The sequence below is a fragment of the Nematostella vectensis genome, chromosome 2, assembly GCF_932526225.1.
Source record: "Nematostella vectensis chromosome 2, jaNemVect1.1, whole genome shotgun sequence".
Lineage (NCBI taxonomy): Eukaryota > Metazoa > Cnidaria > Anthozoa > Actiniaria > Edwardsiidae > Nematostella > Nematostella vectensis.
In genome coordinates this window covers 20,503,159-20,524,850 of record NC_064035.1, presented here as the reverse complement: position 1 = coordinate 20,524,850, position 21,692 = coordinate 20,503,159, and the positions used below count along the sequence as shown (strand labels likewise).

At 43.5% G+C, this 21,692-nt stretch overlaps 1 protein-coding gene and 1 long non-coding RNA gene across 5 annotated transcripts; one reads left to right on the top strand and one right to left on the bottom strand.

Annotated features, from left to right (window-relative positions):
• Window positions 1–356: 356 nt before the first annotated feature.
• LOC116620231 lies at window positions 357–13,124 on the bottom strand. Its single transcript, XR_004297079.2, has 2 exons — window positions 12,991–13,124; window positions 357–1,301 (listed from the first exon to the last, which is right to left on the bottom strand). It is a non-coding gene; the product is annotated as an uncharacterized LOC116620231 (long non-coding RNA).
• Window positions 811–21,246, top strand: LOC5516161. Of its 4 annotated transcripts, none has more exons than XM_048723512.1 (13): window positions 811–897; window positions 1,194–1,327; window positions 13,022–13,126; window positions 13,693–13,905; window positions 14,773–14,927; window positions 15,287–15,472; window positions 16,331–16,550; window positions 17,041–17,192; window positions 17,804–17,908; window positions 18,561–18,701; window positions 19,142–19,459; window positions 19,925–20,089; window positions 21,145–21,246. In XM_048723512.1, the coding sequence occupies exons 2-12, from the start codon at window positions 1,237–1,239 to the stop codon at window positions 20,081–20,083; spliced, it is 1,845 nt and encodes a 614-aa protein (XP_048579469.1). In that variant the 5' UTR covers window positions 811–897; window positions 1,194–1,236; the 3' UTR covers window positions 20,084–20,089; window positions 21,145–21,246. The 4 variants fall into 4 exon arrangements, with proteins under 4 accessions (XP_048579469.1, XP_048579470.1, XP_032241816.2 ...); XM_048723513.1 differs by having other exon boundaries at window positions 822–897; window positions 1,232–1,327; window positions 21,149–21,246; XM_032385925.2 differs by having other exon boundaries at window positions 822–897; window positions 1,232–1,327.
• The last annotated feature ends 446 nt before the right edge of the window (window positions 21,247–21,692 follow it).

Sequence of the window (21,692 nt, the reverse complement as noted above, 5' to 3'; positions counted from 1 at the left end):
TGTGTAATTCTTTTCTAATAATTGGTTGGGTATTGTATTCTTATGTACACCAAAATTTAAGAACATTTTCAGCCTTAAAATGTTTAAAAAATAAAACTGAAAATTAGGCGTTCATATAAAAAGAGCGTACTTATTTGTATCGTCCTTGTATATAAGTGTAAGTCCCTTTGTGGAGTTAGATAAGTCTCTCTCCACGTGAGGGCGTAAAGGAGACTACAGATCTTCCAGTGTTTTCTGAACCCGCTCTGCACTTTTAGCGCCGGTGCTCCAATCGAGTCCTGTACACACGAGGAATTCAGTATTTGTAGAAATGGAAGCAGGTTTGTAATACAGGCACTAATCACAAATTCCCGCGATCTCTCTTGGTCCCTCAAAATTTATTTCTCTTTAATTTGTGCGTACACGAGAACCTCCCAGCAACAAAGCGCCACGGATACACTCTTGTCGTTGTAGCAGGTTTCTTTTTACACATTCTTTTAACAATAATTAATAGACAATCACATGCATGTTGACTCAGTAACCGGTAACCGTTTTATCGACTAAAAGACAAGTATTTCCAATACTTCCGATTTTTTCCACAACATCAAAGTGTTTGAATATTCTTATAAGACTTGTGTTAGTACAAGACAATAACACAATGACCACTAAAAAATGTTATCAATTATTTTTTGTTTCAATTGTTGAACACGGTTGATTAAAGGCCTTGGTTTGCTTGTTTTTTTGTTTTTTTTCGTGAATACGTTATGCCTGAAAATGACCTATCACCTTTGTTTATTTAGACCAGGCAGTTTGTTTAACATCGCGCGGCGCCACCCGTCTAACAAAAACTCAAAAGGCTAAAACTACTCCCCTGCCGCCAAACACGATAGAAAGCATAGAGCGGCGCACGGGAAACAGGTAAACACATGGCGCATTCTCTTACCAAATATCACGAAAATGTCTTTGCCTGGTAACTGCGACACATAATCAGCCTGTTTTAAAGTGGCTGCGTCATGAATTTCACGTGGGCCACGGTTTATTCAACTCATTTAGAGAAGAACGCCAACATGAATATTTTGCTTCTCACTAGAATTATATTCGAACCTGTGTGTAGACTGCCCAGACTTTATGCCCACTTAGATTAAAAGCCAATGATTTAGCTTTTGATTTTAGATTTTGTTATAACATTAAAAAAAGTGTAACCGACTTTTTAGAATACCGTGACATCCCCCTCTTGTGATTCCATATCAAGTGGTGATGTCTCCTCGCTTTGCTGTCATCCTTATTGTGTTACTGGGGCTGCAAGAGTTTCATCCTGTGATCTGCGCTCGGGACACAAAGAGCAAAGGTAAGAGTACCGGTGCGCTCGCGTAAAGGCTAGAGCCAGTAAATACCTAGTCTGGTAGAGGGTAACGTTGCGCTAGTGGGAACGGCAGAATCAATAGAGAAATAGCCTGGTACAGAAGAACGGTGCATTTGTGCCGCAGAAACCTTGCTTGGTAAAGGATAACGGTGCGCTGTGTGAACGGCATAGCCAGTAGAGACCATAGCCTGGTAGAGGATAAAAGTGCGCGCGTGTGAACGACAGAGCCAGCAGATGCCTAGCTTGTAAAGAATGACGGTGCGCTCGTGTAAACAGCAGTCATAGAGACCTAGCCTAGTAGAGAAGAACGGCGCGTTTGTGCTGTAGAGACCTAGCTTGGTTTTCAGGCATCACGTGACCCGCAGATTCATAAAGAATCGCACCAAAAAGAAAATAATAAATGGCCTGGATAGGCAGGGTTCCCAACGAAATCAGTCACACTGCGCGAACCCCATATACAGCACAGCCCATACAAAGTACAGCACAGCCCATATGCAGTACAGCACAGCCCATATACAGAACAGCACAGCCCATATACAGTACAGCACAGCCCATACACAGTACAGCACAGCCCATGTACAGTACAGCCCATACACAGTACAGCACAGCCTATATACAGTACAGCACAGTCCATATACAGTACAGCACAGTCCATATACAGTACAGCACAGCCCATATACAGTACAGCCCATACACAGTACAGCACAGCCCATATACAGTACAGCACAGCCCATATACAGTACAGCACAGCCCATATACAGCACAGCACAGCCCATATACAGCACAGCCCATATACAGTACAACACAGCCCATATACAGTACAGCACAGTCCATATACAGTACAGCACAGCCCATATACAGTACAGCCCATACACAGTAAAACACAGCCCATATACAGTACAGCACAGCCCATATACAGTACAGCACAGCCCATATACAGTACAGCACAGCCCATATACAGCACAGCCCATATACAGTACAACACAGCCCATATACAGTACAGCACAGCCCATACACAGTACAGCACAGCCCATATACAGTACAGCACAGCCCATACACAGTACAGCACAGCCCATATACAGTACAGCACAGCCCATATACAGTACAGCACAGCCCATATACAGTACAACACAGCCCATATACAGTACAGCACAGCCCATACACAGTACAGCACAGCCCATATACAGTACAGCACAGCCCATATACAGCACAGCCCATATACAGTACAGCACAGCCCATATACAGTACAGCACAGCCCATATACAGTACAACACAGCCCATATACAGTACAGCACAGCCCATACACAGTACAGCACAGCCCATATACAGTACAGCACAGCCCATACACAGTACAGCCCATATACAGTACAGCACAGCCCATATACAGTACAGCACAGCCCATATACAGTACAACACAGCCCATATACAGTACAGCACAGCCCATACACAGTACAGCACAGCCCATATACAGTACAGCACAGCCCATATACAGCACAGCCCATATACAGTACAGCACAGCCCATATACAGTACAGCACAGCCCATATACAGTACAGCACAGCCCATATACAGTACAGTACAGCCCATATGCAGTACAGCACAGCCCATATGCAGTACAGCACAGCCCATATACAGTACAGCACAGCCCATATACAGTACAGCACAGCCCATATACAGTACAGCACAGCCCATGTACAGTACAGCACAGCCCATATACAGTACAGCACAGCCCATATGCAGTACAGCACAGCCCATATGCAGTACAGCACAGCCCATATACAGTACAGCACAGCCCATATGCAGTACAGCACAGCCCATATACAGTACAGCACAGCCCATATACAGTACAGCACAGCCCATATACAGCACAGCCCATATACAGTACAGCACAGTTCATATACAGTACAGTACAGCCCATATACAGTACAGCCCATATACAGTACAGCCCATATACAGTACAGCACAGCCCATATACAGTACAGCCCATATACAGCACAGCCCATATACAGTACAGCACAGCCCATATACAGTACAGCCCATATATAGTACAGCCCATATACAGTACAGCCCATATACAGCACAGCCCATATACAGTACAGCACAGCCTATATACAGTACAGCCCATATACAGCACAGCCCATATACAGTACAGTACAGCCCATACACAGAACAGCCCATACACAGTACAGCACAGCCCATATACAGTACAGCACAGCCCATATACAGTACAGCACAGCCCATATACAGTACAGCCCATATACAGTACAACACAGCCCATATACAGTACAGCCCATATACAGTACAGCACAGCCCATATGCAGTACAGCACAGCCCATATACAGTACAGCACAGCCCATATACAGTACAGCACAGCCCATGTACAGTACAGCACAGCCCATATACAGCACAGCCCATATACAGTACAGCACAGCCCATATACAGTACAGCACAGCCCATATACCGAACAGCACAGCCCATATACAGTACAGCACAGCCCATATACAGTACAGCACAGCCCATGTACAGTACAGCACAGCCCATATACAGTACAGCACAGCCCATATACAGTACAGCACAGTCCATGTACAGTACAGCCCATACACAGTACAGCACAGCCCATATACAGTACAGCACAGCCCATATACAGTACAGCCCATATACAGTACAACACAGCCCATATACAGTACAGCCCATATACAGTACAGCACAGCCCATATGCAGTACAGCACAGCCCATATACAGTACAGCACAGCCCATATACAGTACAGCACAGCCCATGTACAGTACAGCACAGCCCATATACAGCACAGCCCATATACAGTACAGCACAGCCCATATACAGTACAGCACAGCCCATATACAGAACAGCACAGCCAATATACAGTACAGCCCATATACAGTACAGCACAGCCCATATACAGCACAGCCCATATACAGTACAGCCCATATACAGTACAGCCCATATACAGTACAGCCCATATACAGCACAGCCCATATACAGTACAGCACAGCCCATATACAGTACAGCCCATATACAGCACAGCCCATATACAGTACAGCACAGCCCATATACAGTACAGCACAGCCCATATACAGTACAGCCCATATACAGTACAACACAGCCCATATACAGTACAGCCCATATACAGTACAGCACAGCCCATATGCAGTACAGCACAGCCCATATACAGTACAGCACAGCCCATATACAGTACAGCACAGCCCATGTACAGTACAGCACAGTCCATATACAGTACAGCACAGTCCATACACAGTACAGCCCATATACAGAACAGCACAGCCCATATACAGCACAGCCCATATACAGTACAGCCCATATACAGTACAGCACAGCCCATATACAGTACAGCACAGCCCATATACAGTACAGCACAGCCCATATACAGTACAGCCCATATACAGTACAACACAGCCCATATACAGTGTAGTATTTATGTTACGTTAAGAACCTTGAACATTGAATGCCCCCGTGCTCAGACTTAACCTCTAACAGAGGGGTGAATGTAGTATTTATGTATGTTAAGAACCTTGAACATTACGTGTTGGGCTGCCTGTGTTATGTTTATTGTTGTACAGCGGTTTTACCCCATAGAATCTCTAGGGGCAGCCATCTTGCTTAGTTTTCGGTTTAGTTTTACAAGCTGTAGATTTATGTTGATTAAAGCCTCAGTTTAGAGGCATACCTTCTACTACAATTTAATCAACATATTTTCTGAAGTCCCATGGATAAAGTACTGCGTCCTGAACGCCTAGAAACCGATCCAAATAGCAGCACGGCCCAGAAGGAATGGCTCCATTGGAAAAGGACCTTCGAGAATTTCGTACAAGTTCTACCTCAGACGGGCCTGGACAAGTTGACCGTTTTAACTAAATTTGTTTCTCCAACACTCTTCCAACACATCGAAGATTGTACGGAATACGATGCAGCAATTGAGGCGCTACAAGCCCTTTATGTTAGACCACGGAATGAGATCTTCGCTCGCCATCTACTTGCAACGAGACGCCAGCAACCATCGGAAAGCTTAGATGAGTACTTGCAAGCTCTGAAATCACTGAGTAAGGACTGTGATTTTAAGAGTGTAACCGCAGCGCAGTACAGCGAAGAGAGCATACGGGATGCGTTTATTACAGGTCTGCAATCCAACACAATCAGGCAACGATTGTTGGAGAACAAAACACTTGATCTAAAGACCATGTTTGACCAGGCTCGAGCTCTGGAGTCAGCTATGAGGAGTTTAGAATCATATGGAGCACCACAGATACCTATAAATGCAGCACTACCTTGTAACAGCACCTCATTGTCAGCAGAACAGCCTGACGAGTCTACTGTAGCTACAATGAAACCCGATAAAGCTACTTGCTTTTTCTGTGGAAACAAGAAACACCCTCGACCGAAGTGTCCTGCCCTGGAGGCTATTTGCAACAAGTGTCAAAAGAAAGGCCATTTTGCTAAAGTTTGTAAAGGAAAGGCGGTTCCAAAAGAAAGAGTTTCGGCAGCAACTTGGTCCCCGATACTCGCCACACTGACAGCTAACCCACCAAAATCCCTCTCTAAATCATGTGGTGTCGTCAATATCCAAGGATTGCAAGTTAAGGCCATGTTTGACAGTGGGAGTAGTGAAAGCTATATCCATCCCAGTCTAGTAGAGCAAGCAAGTCTGACAGTCCAGCCCTCATCTAGTACCGTATCTATGGCAACCTCCTCGACAGGCGCCATCAAGGTTAGTGGTACTTGCACAGTTGATCTTACCTACCAAGGACGGAGATATGAAGGCCTCAAGTTTTCTGTACTCCCTGGGCTATGTGCAGACCTCATATTAGGAGTAGACTTTCAGTCAAAGCACGAAAGTGTCATCTTCCAGTACAAGGGCTCCGAACCGCCCCTCTCCGTCTGTAGCTTCAGCACTCTGAATGTAGACCCGCCTGAGCCATTTGCAAACCTGACAGCAGACTGTCATCCTATTGCCACAAAGTCACGCCGCTACAGCCAAGAAGATTCCACGTTCATTGATGAAGAAGTTAAGAGGCTGCTTAATGAAGGAATCATTGAGCCCAGTCGCTCTCCATGGCGAGCACAAGTTGTAGTAACCAAGGATGAGAATCACAAGAAGAGGCTAGTAATATATTACTCACAGACCATCAACAGGTTTACCCTCCTCGACGCATTCCCATTACCACGAATAACCGACTTGGTTAACCAGATCGCCCAGTACAAAGTCTTCAGCACTATTGATCTACGCAGTGCTTATCATCAGATCCCTCTCAAAGATGAGGATAAACCGTACACAGCATTCGAAGCTAGAGGTAACCTGTATCAGTTTAGCCGACTCCCATTCGGCGTCACCAACGGGGTGGCCTGCTTCCAGAGAGAGATGACTAAGTTTGTGGAAGAGAACAATCTCAAGGCGGTCTTCCCTTATCTCGACAACATCACAATCTGTGGGAAAGACCAAGAAGAGCATGATTCCAACCTTCAGAGTTTCCTTTAAGCTGCTAAGCGCAAGAACATCTGCTATAACAACGACAAGAGCATCTTCTCCACCAGGCGTCTTCCTATCCTTGGATATGTGGTTGAGGAAGGGAATATCAGTCCAGACCCAGAACGTCTACGCCCTTTGCGAGAGCTACCCGTTCCAAGTGACTCAAAGTCTCTGAACAGATGCCTCGGATTGTTTTCCTACTACTCACAATGGATACCCGCATACTCGGATCGAATCAAGCCAATAACCTCCTGCAAGGTTTTTCCATTACCCGAGCCCGCTGTCGCGGCCTTTGAGAGTATCAAGAAGACGGTGGAGGAAGCTTTTGTTAGTGCAATCGATGAAAGCATTCCATTTGAAGTTGAGACGGATGCTTCAGAGGTGGCATTAGCTGCCACTCTCAGCCAAAATGGGAGGCCAGTTGCATTCTTCTCAAGAGCCTTACAGGGCAGCGAGCTCAAGCACGCCTCAGTTGAGAAAGAGGCACAAGCGATTGTAGAAGCTGTCCGACACTGGAGGCACTTCCTAACAGGGAGGCACTTCACTCTTAAAACAGACCAGAAATCAGTATCTTACATGTTTGACCAGTGCCACAAAGGGAAGATCAAGAATGATAAGATCATGCGGTGGAAGATCGAACTCTCCTGCTATAGTTTCGATATCATTTACCGTCCTGGTAAAGAGAACATTCCACCCGACACTCTGTCCAGAGCTACTTGCGCCACGTTGAGTGAAGATCCCCTCTACCAGCTCCACGAGTCACTCTGTCATCCAGGGGTCACCCGACTCAACCACTTCGTACGAACCAAGAACCTCCCTTATTCCCTTGAGGAGATCAAGAGCATGACAAGTAAGTGTCCAGTTTGTTGTGAATGCAAACCACAGTTTCATCAACCTCCCAAAGTTCCTCTCATTAAGGCTACTCAACCTTTCGAGAGGATAAACATTGATTTCAAGGGCCCCTTGCCAAGTAACAATGGCAACAAGTTCTTCCTCAATGTGGTTGATGAATATTCAAGATTCCCTTTTGTCTTCCCTTGTCCTGATGTGTCTACACCAACAGTGATCAAGTGTCTTACCTCCTTGTTTACGATGTTCGGTATGCCAGCCTATGTACATTCGGACAGGGGCTCCTCCTTGATCAGCCAGGAACTGCGAGACTTCCTGAATGAAAAAGGGGTAGCCACAAGCAGGACAACTGCTTACAATCGCGAAGGCAATGGGCAAGTGGAGAGGTATAATGGAGTGGTATGGAAGGCAATTTCAGCATCCCTGAAGTCTAAGAATCTGCCAGTAAAGCGCTGGCAAGAAGTCCTCCCTGATGTTCTACACTCCATTCGTTCTCTGTTGTGCACGGCTACCAATGAGACACCCCATGAGCGATTCTTCGGTTTTCCCAGGCGATCCTCTTCCGGATCTTCCATCCCAACATGGATGAGTGAGCCTGGACCGGTCCTACTCAAGCGTCACGTCCGTGCAAGCAAGACAGATCCGTTAGTTGATGAGGTGGAATTGCTTCAGGCGAATCCTCACTACGCCCATGTGCGCTATCCAGACGGCCGAGAAACAACAGTCTCTACCAAGCATCTTGCCCCCAAAGGTGAAGTACCAACAATGTACCCACTCCCTCAAGTTAAGCCTACTGTTCCAGGTGAGCATCACCCTGCTACTGGTAGTTCCCCACCTTCCTCGGAGATAGAAGTGGAGATAGGTGTGGGCGAAGAAGTGCCACAGGTCAGTACAGGTCTTGATGGGCAGCCTCCCTTGCGACGTTCGGAGAGGACCCGACGTCCAGTGGACAGACTTAACCTCTAACCGAGGGGTGAATGTAGTATTTATGTTACGTTAAGAACCTTGAACATTGAATGCCCCCGTGCTCAGACTTAACCTCTAACAGAGGGGTGAATGTAGTATTTATGTATGTTAAGAACCTTGAACATTACGTGTTGGGCTGCCTGTGTTATGTTTATTGTTGTACAGCGGTTTTACCCCATAGAATCTCTAGGGGCAGCCATCTTGCTTAGTTTTCGGTTTAGTTTTACAAGCTGTAGATTTATGTTGATTAAAGCCTCAGTTTAGAGGCATACCTTCTACTACATACAGTACAGCCCATATACAGTACAGCACAGCCCATATGCAGTACAGCACAGCCCATATACAGTACAGCACAGCCCATATACAGTACAGCACAGCCCATGTACAGTACAGCACAGTCCATATACAGTACAGCACAGTCCATACACAGTACAGCCCATACACAGTACAGCCCATATACAGAACAGCACAGCCCATATACAGCACAGCCCATATACAGTACAGCCCATATACAGTACAGCACAGCCCATATACAGCACAGCCCATATACAGTACAGCACAGCCCATATACAGTACAGCACAGCCCATATACAGTACAACACAGCCCATATACAGCACAGCCCATATGCAGTACAGCACAGCCCATATACAGTACAGCACAGCCCATATACAGTACAGCACAGCCCATGTACAGTACAGCACAGTCCATGTACAGTACAGCCCATACACAGTACAGCACAGCCCATGTACAGTACAGTACAGCCCATATACAGTACAGCCCAGCACATATACAGTACAGCACAGTCCATGTACAGTACAGCCCATACACAGTACAGCCCATACACAGTACAGCACAGCCCATGTACAGTACAGCACAGCTCATATACAGTACAGCACAGCCCATATACAGTACAGCACAGCCCATATACAGTACAGCACAGCCCATATACAGTACAGCACAGTTCATATACGGTACAGCCCAGCCCATATACAGTACAGCCCATATACAGTACAGCACAGCCCATATACAGTACAGCCCATATACAGTACAGCACAGCCCATATACAGTACAGCACAGCCCATATACAGTACAGCACAGCCCATATACAGTACAGCACAGCCCATATACAGTACAGCACAGCCCATATACAGTACAGCACAGCTCATATACAGTACAGCACAGTTCATATACGGAACAGCACAGCCCATACACAGTACAGCACAGCCCATATACAGTACAGCACAGCCGATATACAGTACAGCACAGCCCATATACAGTACAGCACAGCTCATATACAGTACAGCACAGTTCATATACAGTACAGCACAGTTCATATACGGTACAGCACAGCCCATACACAGTACATCACAGCCCATATACAGTACAGCACAGCCCATATACAGTACAGCACAGCCCATATACAGTACAGCACAGCCCATTAACGGTACAGCACAGCCCATATACAGTACAGCACAGCCCATATACAGTACAGCACAGCCCATGTACAGTACAGCACAGCCCATATACAGTACAGCACAGCCCATATACAGTACAGCACAGCCCATATACAGTACAGCACAGCCCATATACAGTACAGCACAGCCCATTAACGGTACAGCACAGCCCATATACAGTACAGCACAGCCCATATACAGTACAGCACAGCCCATGTACAGTACAGCACAGCCCATATACAGTACAGCACAGCCCATATACAGTACAGCACAGCCCATATACAGTACAGCACAGCCCATATACAGTACAGCACAGCCCATATACAGTACAGCACAGTTCATATACGGTACAGCACAGTTCATATACAGTACAGCACAGCCCATATACAGTACAGCACAGCACATATACAGTACAGCCCAGCCCATATACAGTACAGCACAGTTCATATACGGTACAGCACAGTTCATATACAGTACAGCACAGCCCATATACAGTACAGCACAGCACATATACAGTACAGCACAGCCCATGTACAGTACAGCACAGCCCATATACAGTACAGCACAGCCCATATACAGTACAGCACAGCCCATATACTGTACAGCACAGCCCATATACAGTACAGCACAGCCCATATACAGTACAGCACAGCCCATATACAGTACAGCTCATATATAGTACAGCTCATATACAGTACAACACAGCCTATATACAGTCATTACTGCGCATTACATTATCATGCGACTAAAGGCGGTGCTACACGAGACAGCTTGCAACGACAACTTTTAACGCAACGCCGTATTGCCAAAAGTTGGTGGCATGTCACATTACACGTCGCGCAGTTTTTCGATCGGCGATTAAAAAACTAGCTACGCATAACGCAACGCACATATTCAGAAAGCTGTCCCGTGTAACATGAACGCCATCAAGTTTTAGCGCAACGCCTTTTCTCCATTTCCTTTTCCACACAACTATGTTACGTTGCCAAGATCTCTCGTCTTCATCATCATCAGAGATCTCAACTAGTAATAGCATTAAACAAAGTTTGCAGGTCAACAAAGAGTCCACTGCTCGAGCGCAAACTGTGTTAACAAAAGTGCCACCGCGCGATACCTGTGCCAATAGATAACATCCCAATAGATAACATGGCTGTGCCAATAGATAACATGGCGGTGCCAATAGATAACATGCCTGAGCCAATAGATAACATGGCTGTGCCAATAGATAACATGCCAATAGATAACATGCCTGTGCCAATAGATAACATGCCTGTGCCAATAGATAACATGCCTGTGCCAATAGATAACATGCCTGTGCCAATGGATAACATGCCTGTGCCAATAGATAACATGCCAATAGATAACATGCCTGTGCCAATAGATAACATGCCTGTGCCAATAGATAACATGCCAATAGATAATATGCCTGTGCCAATAGATAACATGGCTGTGCCAATAGATAACATGGCTGTGCCAATAGATAACATGGCTGTGCCAATAGATAACATGCCTGTGCCAATAGATAACATGGCTGTGCCAATAGATAACACGCCTGTGCCAATAGATAACATGGCTGTGCCAATAGATAACACGCCTGTGCCAATAGATAACATGCATGTGCCAATAGATAACATGCCAATAGATAACATGGCTGTGCCAATAGATAACATGCCTGTGCCAATAGAAAACATGGCTGTGCCAATAGATAACATGGCTGTGCCAATCGATAACACGCCTGTGCCAATAGATAACATGGCTGTGCCAATAGATAACATGGCTGTGCCAATAGATAACATGGCTGTGCCAATAGATAACATGCCTGTGCCAATAGATAACATGCCTGTGCCAATAGATAACATGCCTGTGCCAATAGATAACATGCCTGTGCCAATAGATAACATGGCTGCGCCAATAGATAACATGCCTGTGCCAATAGATAACATGCCTGTGCCAATAGATAACATGCCAATAGATAACATGCCTGTGCCAATAGATAACATGCCAATAGATAACATGGCTGTGCCAATAGATAACATGCCTGTGCCAATAGATAACATGCCTGTGCCAATAGATAACATGGCTGTGCCAATAGATAACATGGCTGTGCCAATAGATAACATGCCTGTGCCAATAGATAACATGGCTGTGCCAATAGATAACATGCCTGTGCCAATAGATAACATGCCAATAGATAACATGCCTGTGCCAATAGATAACATGCCAATAGATAACATGGCTGTGCCAATAGATAACATGCCTGTGCCAATAGGTGCTGTCCGTGTAACACCGCCTGTCTACAGTCAAGCATTTTCATCACTATTAAATGTTTCTCTAGCTTCAAAACAATTGCCCTTTCACGTTGCCTTTGTACTATCATCAACACAAGTGCATCTTCTTATACTGTATGTCTTAGAAAGTCAGGTGCTTTTTTTCATACAAATCTTTTCCCTTTTCTAGCTAAGTAGTGTTGCCTTTTTATAAATTTCGAAAAGTCGCGACAGTATTTTCCAAAGGAAGCAACAGCAAAATTTAAGGCAGGATATAAGTGACAATATATAAGAGACAGGATTCAAGAGACAAGTTATGAGATAAGATATCTAAGGAAGAAGACATCGGCCCAAGAGAGAGAAAGAGCCAGATATTGTATAGAGACGGAGGTTAAAAGAAGAACCTACAGGATGTAATAGAGACACAGGAACCTCGAGCTGTGCGAGTTAGCGTGAGGCTAAGGCTACAATAAAACAAAAATTGTATCAAACGTGTAAGTTGTCATCAAACCCTCATGACAACATGTCCAGCGACACGACACCCCTAGTGACATTTTTCAAGATGTTGTTTTGAGAGCTAACCACTTACGTAATGCCGGTCAAGAACATACCATTAAACAATTCTATATTCATATTTTTCAGATGCCCTCGAAGACGAAGACTTCAGTGACGAGGGCGAAGAGCTTGAAGACGTGATGGAACTTTCTCCGCAAACAGAAAGCACTGCGCAAGAAACATCCAAGAGAGGTATATCTGGTGGTTGTGGGTGGGGTGGGTGAGTCGTGCCTCAATCCACACATTTGCCTACCATCACTCGGCATTTGTTCGGCGCACCTTCGGGTGCTCGGGATATCCATTACATAAAGTTTGTCTTGTAGAAAAAAAAATGTGGCCTTCAAAGATACTGTGGCAATAAATCATACCAACTCTTCCAACCAGAAGAGTTGAGACCTAACAGTCTGTCAACAATAACAAAATAATCAACGCGTTCACGATGATAGTGGACAAGGAACAAAAAGATAATGTACAACAGCGCAAATAGATACCACAGGTTACATTTCAGGTTTGTAGGTCCCGTAAATCCTTTGCTAACGATGCTTTTGCTGTCGCAGTTCTTCCCCGCAAATAGTTTGCTGACGGCGTTTTTTTCACCGCGACTCCTTTGCTAACGGCGTTTTTTTTACCGCGACTCCTTAGTTTACGGCGTTTTTTTACCGCGAGTTCTTTGCTAACGGCGTTTTTTCACAGCGACTCCTGTGCAAACGGCGTTTCTTCAACGCGACTTATTTGCTAACGTGTTTTTTTCACCCCAGGCTGGATCAGCAAGGCCTTCACTGTATTCAAGACCGGCGGTAAAGTGTTATCCTTCACCACGTCCTTAGCTAGCCTGGGTAACGCTATATACCGCGCTATTGAGGGCTGCTGTGGTGATTTCCCTGAAGCCTGTCGAAACAAAGAAGAGTTTGACAAGCTCAAAGTGGTCATCCAAGAGAAGAGTGACAAGGCAGATCGCCTACAATTAGAAGGTACGTCATTGCGCGCCTAAATTGTTTTCTTATCACCTGCTTACACGGTGAGGGAATTTGCTCACTGCCTTGCGAGGCCAAAAATTCACAGCGTGTGGAGGTCGAGCGAACGTCTCAAAAGCAATTCAGGCAAAATTGTCTTTCGCTGCTTGAACTGAGAGTTTTTGGCTTCGCGAGGCGGTTGAGCAGAGGTCACGAGTGAAATTTTCCCCATCGTGTGCGCCAGGCTTTAAATTCACAAGAAAGTCACCGCAGGTTCTCTCGCGCTTGTCTTTTGCGTTCTTGTGACAATTGAATAATTACTAGTGTAGCGCCCTCGCCCTGGTGGGAACTAACGTTACAGCCAATATTTGAGAAACATTTGCATCTTACAGAACCTCGTTAACTCGAGCTCGGATAACTCGACTTCCTCGTAAACACGAACATGGAAAACTCGAAACCTTAGTTAACTCGAACATGGATAACCGAATTCCTCGTAAACAAGAACATGGATGGTACGAATTCCTCGTAAACTCGAACATGGATAACTCGAATTCCTCATTAACTCGAACATGTGTTACGCTTACTATTTGTATTTTCTGTTGTCCTCCTTTTCACTCCTTAGTCGGCATGGTTCTCGCATCTGATGAGTCGGTTCTGTATGGGTATGGCTATGTATCTAATAGTAGCTAATAGCTTACAAATAATTGAACTTGTCTCATTAGCTCGAGCCCCCGCTAACTCGACCTGACTATTGTCTCCTACCCCCCCCCCCCCCCCCCCGCCCCAAAGTAAGACTGAGGTTTGGCAATCGAGGAAGTCCTGATCATTCCCCCTGAATTCGTCCTTGCTACTACACCCACTAAATCAAGCCCCTGGAATTTCCAGCTCAAAATCTGCAAGTATGGACTAACTACAGTATCAACAAGTATGAAAGCATTCTTCATGAACTCAACCAGATAGCAGACGATCAAGAAGAGTTTCTACAAAGTGTGTCACCCGAGCTAATGATAGCCATGCACAACCAGACCAAGAAAATAATGGTAAGACGGATGTGTAAACATAATGACACTGTATAACCGGACCAAAAAAATAACAGTAAGACAGTTGTGTAAACATAATAACACTGTATAACCAGACCAAGAAAATAACGGTAAGACAGTTGTGTAAACATAATAATAACACTGTATAACCAGACAAAGAAAATAACGGTAAGACAGTTGTGTAAACATAATAACACTGCACAACCAGACCAAGAGCATAACGGTAAGACAGATGTGTAACATAATGAAACTGTTTACCCTGTTTAGCAGACCGAGAACATAAAAGAATGATGCACAAACATAAATATTGCTCTCAGGGTATATCAGTTTATTTGGTGTTTTTGGTGTTATATTCCCAGGATTTTATCAAAGCCAAAAACGCCAGCAAGGAAAGTGTGGACTTCACGACCGTTTCCGGTCTGTATGAAGACACCATTGACTCGGTGATGAATGTGGGCATGCCGTTGGTCACGCTCATGATACCTGCTGGCGCTAAGTTATGGAAGTATGGGAGACAGAAGATGGCGGCTAGGAGAACTGCAATGGTAACCCATATTGTCAAGTCTTTGCTAACGGATTTTACGGGCTGTCCGCTTAAGGACAGAGTTGTTTGCAACTTGCAACGTACATAGAATCAAAATGTGTACACAACTTGCAACGTACATAGAATCAAAATTTGTAATATGAATTAGAATCGTATATCAAAATCTTACAAAGAATCAGAATGGTATAAAGATCTAAATCGTACATAGAATCAAAATCGTACATTGATCAAAATCGTACATAGAATCAAAATCGTACATAGATCAAAATCGAACATAGAATCAGAATCTATGTTTTGCCTTGCCGTATGCACTTTCAATGCTATTTGCTTATTTCCTTACCTATAAAAAATGTTATTTTCCAAACACCTTAAAACCAAGAAAAATAAAAAGACATATACGATGATAGTAATAATAATTTCTACAATTTTATCGAGGCATACACTTAATGTTAAAGATGAAATACAAGCGGCCTTGAAGAAATTAGTGACTGATGTGCTGAAAAAGAATGTCTTTTAGCCAAACGTTTTTTTGCTTTGGGCGAGATGAGATTAGTTTGCGAGTTTTTCGTAACTTAATCGTTGAGACACCGTGGCCTTCACAGCGTCTCTAATGTTTCAGCTGCGGGGCCTTTGTATTTATGCTAGGAGTGCGTTAATGATAACTTAACAAGATTTTGAAATAATAACAACAACAACAACAACAACAAAAGTAGAAAAAAAAAGGTATTTTCGATTTTCCGTCATCGCAATATCTATCTGACAGCGGTGCCAGTTCGAAGACGCAAAAAGCGCTTTCAATCTTTCTTTCGATTTCTCTTGTTTTCTCTGGATAATTTATGTCATTTCTTTTGCGTTTTAGATAGAAGACAACACTGGGACAGTGCTCAAGATACCAAAAAAATCCTCCGCAGGCTACAAAACGTCCAAACTGGGGATGTTCCTCGCAACAAATAAGAGGAGAATCCAGAACAGAATCACAAAGATCAAAACCTTCCTCAAAACAAGATACAGTCGAGCGTATTATATCGCGGGAAAAATCAAGGAGGGTGCTATAGCGGCGGGCAACTACCTAAACGCAGGTATATAAGTCTCAACAAAGGGTTTTACTGTTACTTGGGCGTAACCTTTTCCATTAATGCAGATATGTGAGTCTCTCCTATCAGCGCAAACGAGGTATAGACACCATATCAGCACAAGGGATTTAGGTCACGCTATGCCGTCTGGAGAACCAATAACGTCAGCACAGCATCACCCCCCGCCTCCCCCCCTATCCCCCTCAAAAAACAGTCTTCCTGCCTTCAGAATTCCCCCCTTTCCCAATTCTCCACCAAACTCACTACTCCCCTTGCCTCGATAGTCCAGTCCCCTGGGTACGGGGGACCGACACTTATTAAGTCATCCCCTGTTTTTTTTTATTCGAGGAGTATAAGAGGAAGTTTAAATAAATTGAGATAAAAGACATGTAATGAAAGGTTTCGTTGCGGTCGTCTTTCATCCTAAACATTAATATTTATAAAAAAAATGACTGTTGTGTTTTGATATAATTAAAATACTTTTCTGGATTGATAGCTTTGAACATCTGGATGATAATCACAAGTCGCGAGAACTGCCGAGTCACGTGTGAAAAGACGAAGCAGGCGAGGGATGACCTTAGGTTGGCGGTTACTACTTTTGACGAGGCTATAGCCAACATCACGGATGCTAAAGACATCATGGAAACAGTGAGTGATAACAAAACGATTTCGATAACGAAATACGCTCCCCCTCCCCCCCCCCCCCCCCCCCCCCCGCCACCACTACCACACAATACTGAAAGTAAAGCCCAAGGTGTTACCGCAAGTAACGCGTTTTTATTACAACTAACAACTAACGGTACTGAAACAAACACATACATACAATATGACTAAGACATGTAGAAATCGATAAAAGGAAAATCACAAGAAAAAAATAAACTAATATTACCTCAACAGTAGAGAACTGTGCCGAGCGCTGGCCAAAACTAACTTAATTTACATGAGACGCAAGCTAAAACTAAGTAAAACAATAGAACGGACTAACAAGTGGAGTATAAAGGAACGTAAAGAACAAAGGCCAGTAAAACAACACTCAGAGCAAATAAATGACAACTGAATGAAAACTATTCAAGAGAAAAACAACATTTCACCGCAACACAAGGCATTGCATTTATTGGGCAGTGATAGCTCAAATAGTCATTGCACATCAACTGAAATAAATATATTAGTTGATAGACACTGAAGAGCATTGCACATTACTTGATAGTAAAGCCCAAAAGCATTGCACTCACTGAACAGCGATAGCTGTTTTCTTCTAGTCTTTCACGTATCTTCGAGGTAATATAACCGACGAGCCTGTTACTGCAGTACTTGAGAATATCAAAAAGATGGTCGAGGAAGTATCAAGCCGAAGCGAAGAAATGGTAACCACACATTTAATTGTTATAAACATAATTTTTTATATGTTATGTATATTATACTTGACATAATCATCATTATGTGTTTTCAATAATTGACAAAAAACTTCTAACAATCTAGTCTCTCTTGTTTTGACATATTTTACCCTTTGTGTCAGATCTCGGTACAGGTACTTAGATGCCCTCATCTAAACTGAAAGAGCCTCTTATCCACGTCGTATAAGCCACAGGTACCCCAAGCTCACTGTGTGTATGAATACATTATAGTGGTTCACGTTTGGGCTTGCTTTCGGGAAACAGAACAACGTAACTCTCGAAATGCAAGCCCAAATGGCTTAAAACTTCGCCCAGACAACATCTAAGATTCCACTGTCAGGTCAGAATATTATTGAGAGTTTTACGATTTTATTTCGTAGTAAAGTGAACGGCTTATTTCAATCCCATATGTTTACTGTAAACGTGAACCACTATAATTTATTCATACACACAGTGAGCTTGGGGTACCTGTGTATAAACGATGAGCAGACACAACACAATGAAGACACCCTGCCCATGCTCCTTTACGAATCGTCAATCCTTCCCATGATACATAGCACAACTTATCATAGTCAGGAGACTGGGCAGGAGTCTGAGGATTACGTCACTGTCTTTCTATCAGAGTGAAGTCGCGCGGGATATCCAGTCATTCCTTGACAGAATCAAGGAAGAGAAGACCTACGAGCAAACGTATAACCTTGAGGAGATGCTGCTGAAGGCTTTGTCCAAAATCCCCTTCTCTCTGAGCTGTTACACAAATAAGGTAAGGCACACAAAATATACAAAAAAACACCAATGAACAAACATGAAATACGGCGCTTAACCAGTAAAACCCATCTTTAGGTATAATCACTTGTCGTAATGACAAGTGATGACAGATAAAAGATTTGATCACGAGCAATATATTCAATCAATGACTCCTCGAGGTTTAACACGTCATGTTTTTTTAACAAGTAAGAGCACAAGAAGAGCATGTCATCAAATCACATATTCAAGCAACAAGAGGATTTGATCACGTTTTCAGCCAATGAGAACTCAAGCTAGCTTCATCTGTTAGAATAGCGATGAATTTACGCACAAAATACGGACCACGGGGATCTAACAAGTACTTAAACTTTAAACTTTTGTTCAAAAGGTCTCAGGTCACGTGTTATCTATTTCTCCAATGAGTGCTCGAGATTCGGTCACGTGTCCTGTTTTCAGGTCAAGACGATCAACTACATTGTGGATTTGTGCAAGAAGGGCCGCGCTTCGTACGACGTTCTGTATGATGAGGCGGTGTCGCACTTTGATAGCGATGATCCAAGCAACGCACACAACCCACTGAACTGCGAAACCAAAATTGGCTTCCGCTACATCGACAAAGAGGATCTAAGAAAAGCTTGGCAGGAAATGGCGGAAAAGGACGGGTTCCAACAAAACTGTGTTTTGAATGATCCCTCCAAAAAAGCCAGTGCCTGCGCTTTAAAGAATGAGGCATATGATACAGAATTTATCATGAACGAACTGGGTCTTACAAAGGTAAACCAGGACAACTCATGAAGGTCTTTATAATATATGTTGAAGTTTATTCATGAACTACCCGTTTTTCTTAGGCAAAAAAAAATATTTTTGGCTGTAGACATTTTGTTGAACACCGCAGGGCCGTAGCAAGGGGTGGGGCACTGGTGACGTGTGCCAACCTTGATATCTTTAAAGAGTATAAGTTGGAAATGACCAAGAAGGGGAGGGGGTGCTCTGCCCATAATTTTTTCATCATCTATGTGTATCGTGCCCCCGTGTTTTAAGTCCTGCTGCAGCTCGTACCTTTACTTTCTTGTGGGTTTTAGAGCTTCCAAAGTGTTCATAGTTGTCGCCTCAGGTTCATTCACACAGATAAGAGTTTTTTTATTCCTTCCACGGATACGCTTTGAAACACTTTCTTGTTAATTTAGATCACTCTTTAAGCGGTTCTTATATGATTGTTATTCCTTCATTGGTATATAGGAAGAGGTTGAAGGGCTGATCAAGAATTGTCCGAAACCTGAACTGTCCCCTAGGGACAGGAAGGTAATCTGCAAAATGAAAAGGAGAGGACTGTCGAACGATATCATTGCAGAAGACATGGAGTTATCTGTGCAGGATATTGAGAACGTTGAATGCTGAAGGCTTGTAAGTAGGGTACCCAAAACGTCGAACAGGAGATTACACCGAGTAACAAAATGCACCCATTTTCATTGTCTTATTTTTAAGATAATATGGTGCGACTCTCAGGAAAACGGACCTTAGAGTTTTCCATAATTTGGGGAAACTCGCTTGCACCTAGGAAACGAAAAGCTCCCGCCCGAGTCGCGGAACGCCACCGCCTCGTTAATGGAAAGCCTGCGAGTAACAATGTACCCATTTGCATCGTCTTATTTTGAATAAGAAAATAATGTGGTATTGTCTAGACGGTAATTTTAAAACTTACCTGGCATTGGACAGACTGAAAAATCTTGGTTCCAAAAACCGCAAAAATGCCCGTTTTTGTGCAATGTGAACCGATGGAATTGTGGAAAAAATCGCTTTAAATGAACCCAAGTATTTGAACAAATATCAGAATGGATTTACACTTCATTACTTTAACATATGGTTCTTATCAAACGAGTGCGCGGGAGTACGGGAAAAGCCAGGCTCTTGGGCCAAACTCCCGTACGCCCAAACAAAGGACAACAATGTATTCGTTATTTTATAGCAATTCGAGGAGAGTTTTCAACGCCGTGCCGGCCTGCTAGCCAACCAATGAGAGCGCGAGTAGTACGCTGACTAGCCAATGAAAGCGAATGTATGCTCTAACCAACCAATGAGAGCGCGAGTAGTACGCTAACTAGCCAATGAAAGCGAACGTATGCTCTAACCAACCAATGAGAGCGCGAGTAGTATGCCAATCAACCAATCAGAGCGCGAGTAGTACGCTAACCAACCAATGAGAGCGCGAGTAGCACGCAAGTAGTATTGTAGATGTATAATAAATAAATTATTGGACCATAAAACGATGGAGAAATCTCCTTCACCGAAAAATGTCGGCGGTTAAGTATAGCATATAGATGTTTCTTTTCTTTTCTTTGTCAATCCCAAATGTTAAAAATAATCAGTAAAAAGGTTATCTACCATCAAACAAAATAAATCAAGAAACAAAATCGCACATATTATACAAAGAAGCTCACTTTAATATTTGTTTGTTTCAGATAGCTGGCAAACGTCACCAATTAGAGCGGTACAAGCTGTAAAGAATTTGAAGAATCTAATATAAAATAGAATGGACAAAAGAAAATCTAATAAATAAAGTATAATAAAGTAACTATCCCTTTGTAATGTATTTCTTCTTATGCACTTAACCTAACCGATCACGCATATTCTGAGGGTTTTGAGAACAATTTCCAGCTCTTTTCTGCATCAAGGCTAGTGGGACCAATGAGGTCTAGGATGGATGGATGGAAATAAAGCCTATTTTTTAGATATTTGTTTACACGAAAACATCAGATATGTGGGAACAGAAGACATAAATAGAGAGAAGAAAATCTTTAAAAATCTATGGACTGCTAGAAATGCTTTAACATCCTCTTTAACAGAAAACCTAAAAAGAAAACTAAAAAGTTTTTTGTTATTGCTTGTTAAGTTGTTTCTTTATTTTTCTAATTGCTTTTTCTTCTGGTATACAACCAATTTTATACTATCACTCACTAAATTGTGGATATGCTAGCAATAGGGGACTTGCACAAAGAGATCACAAAAA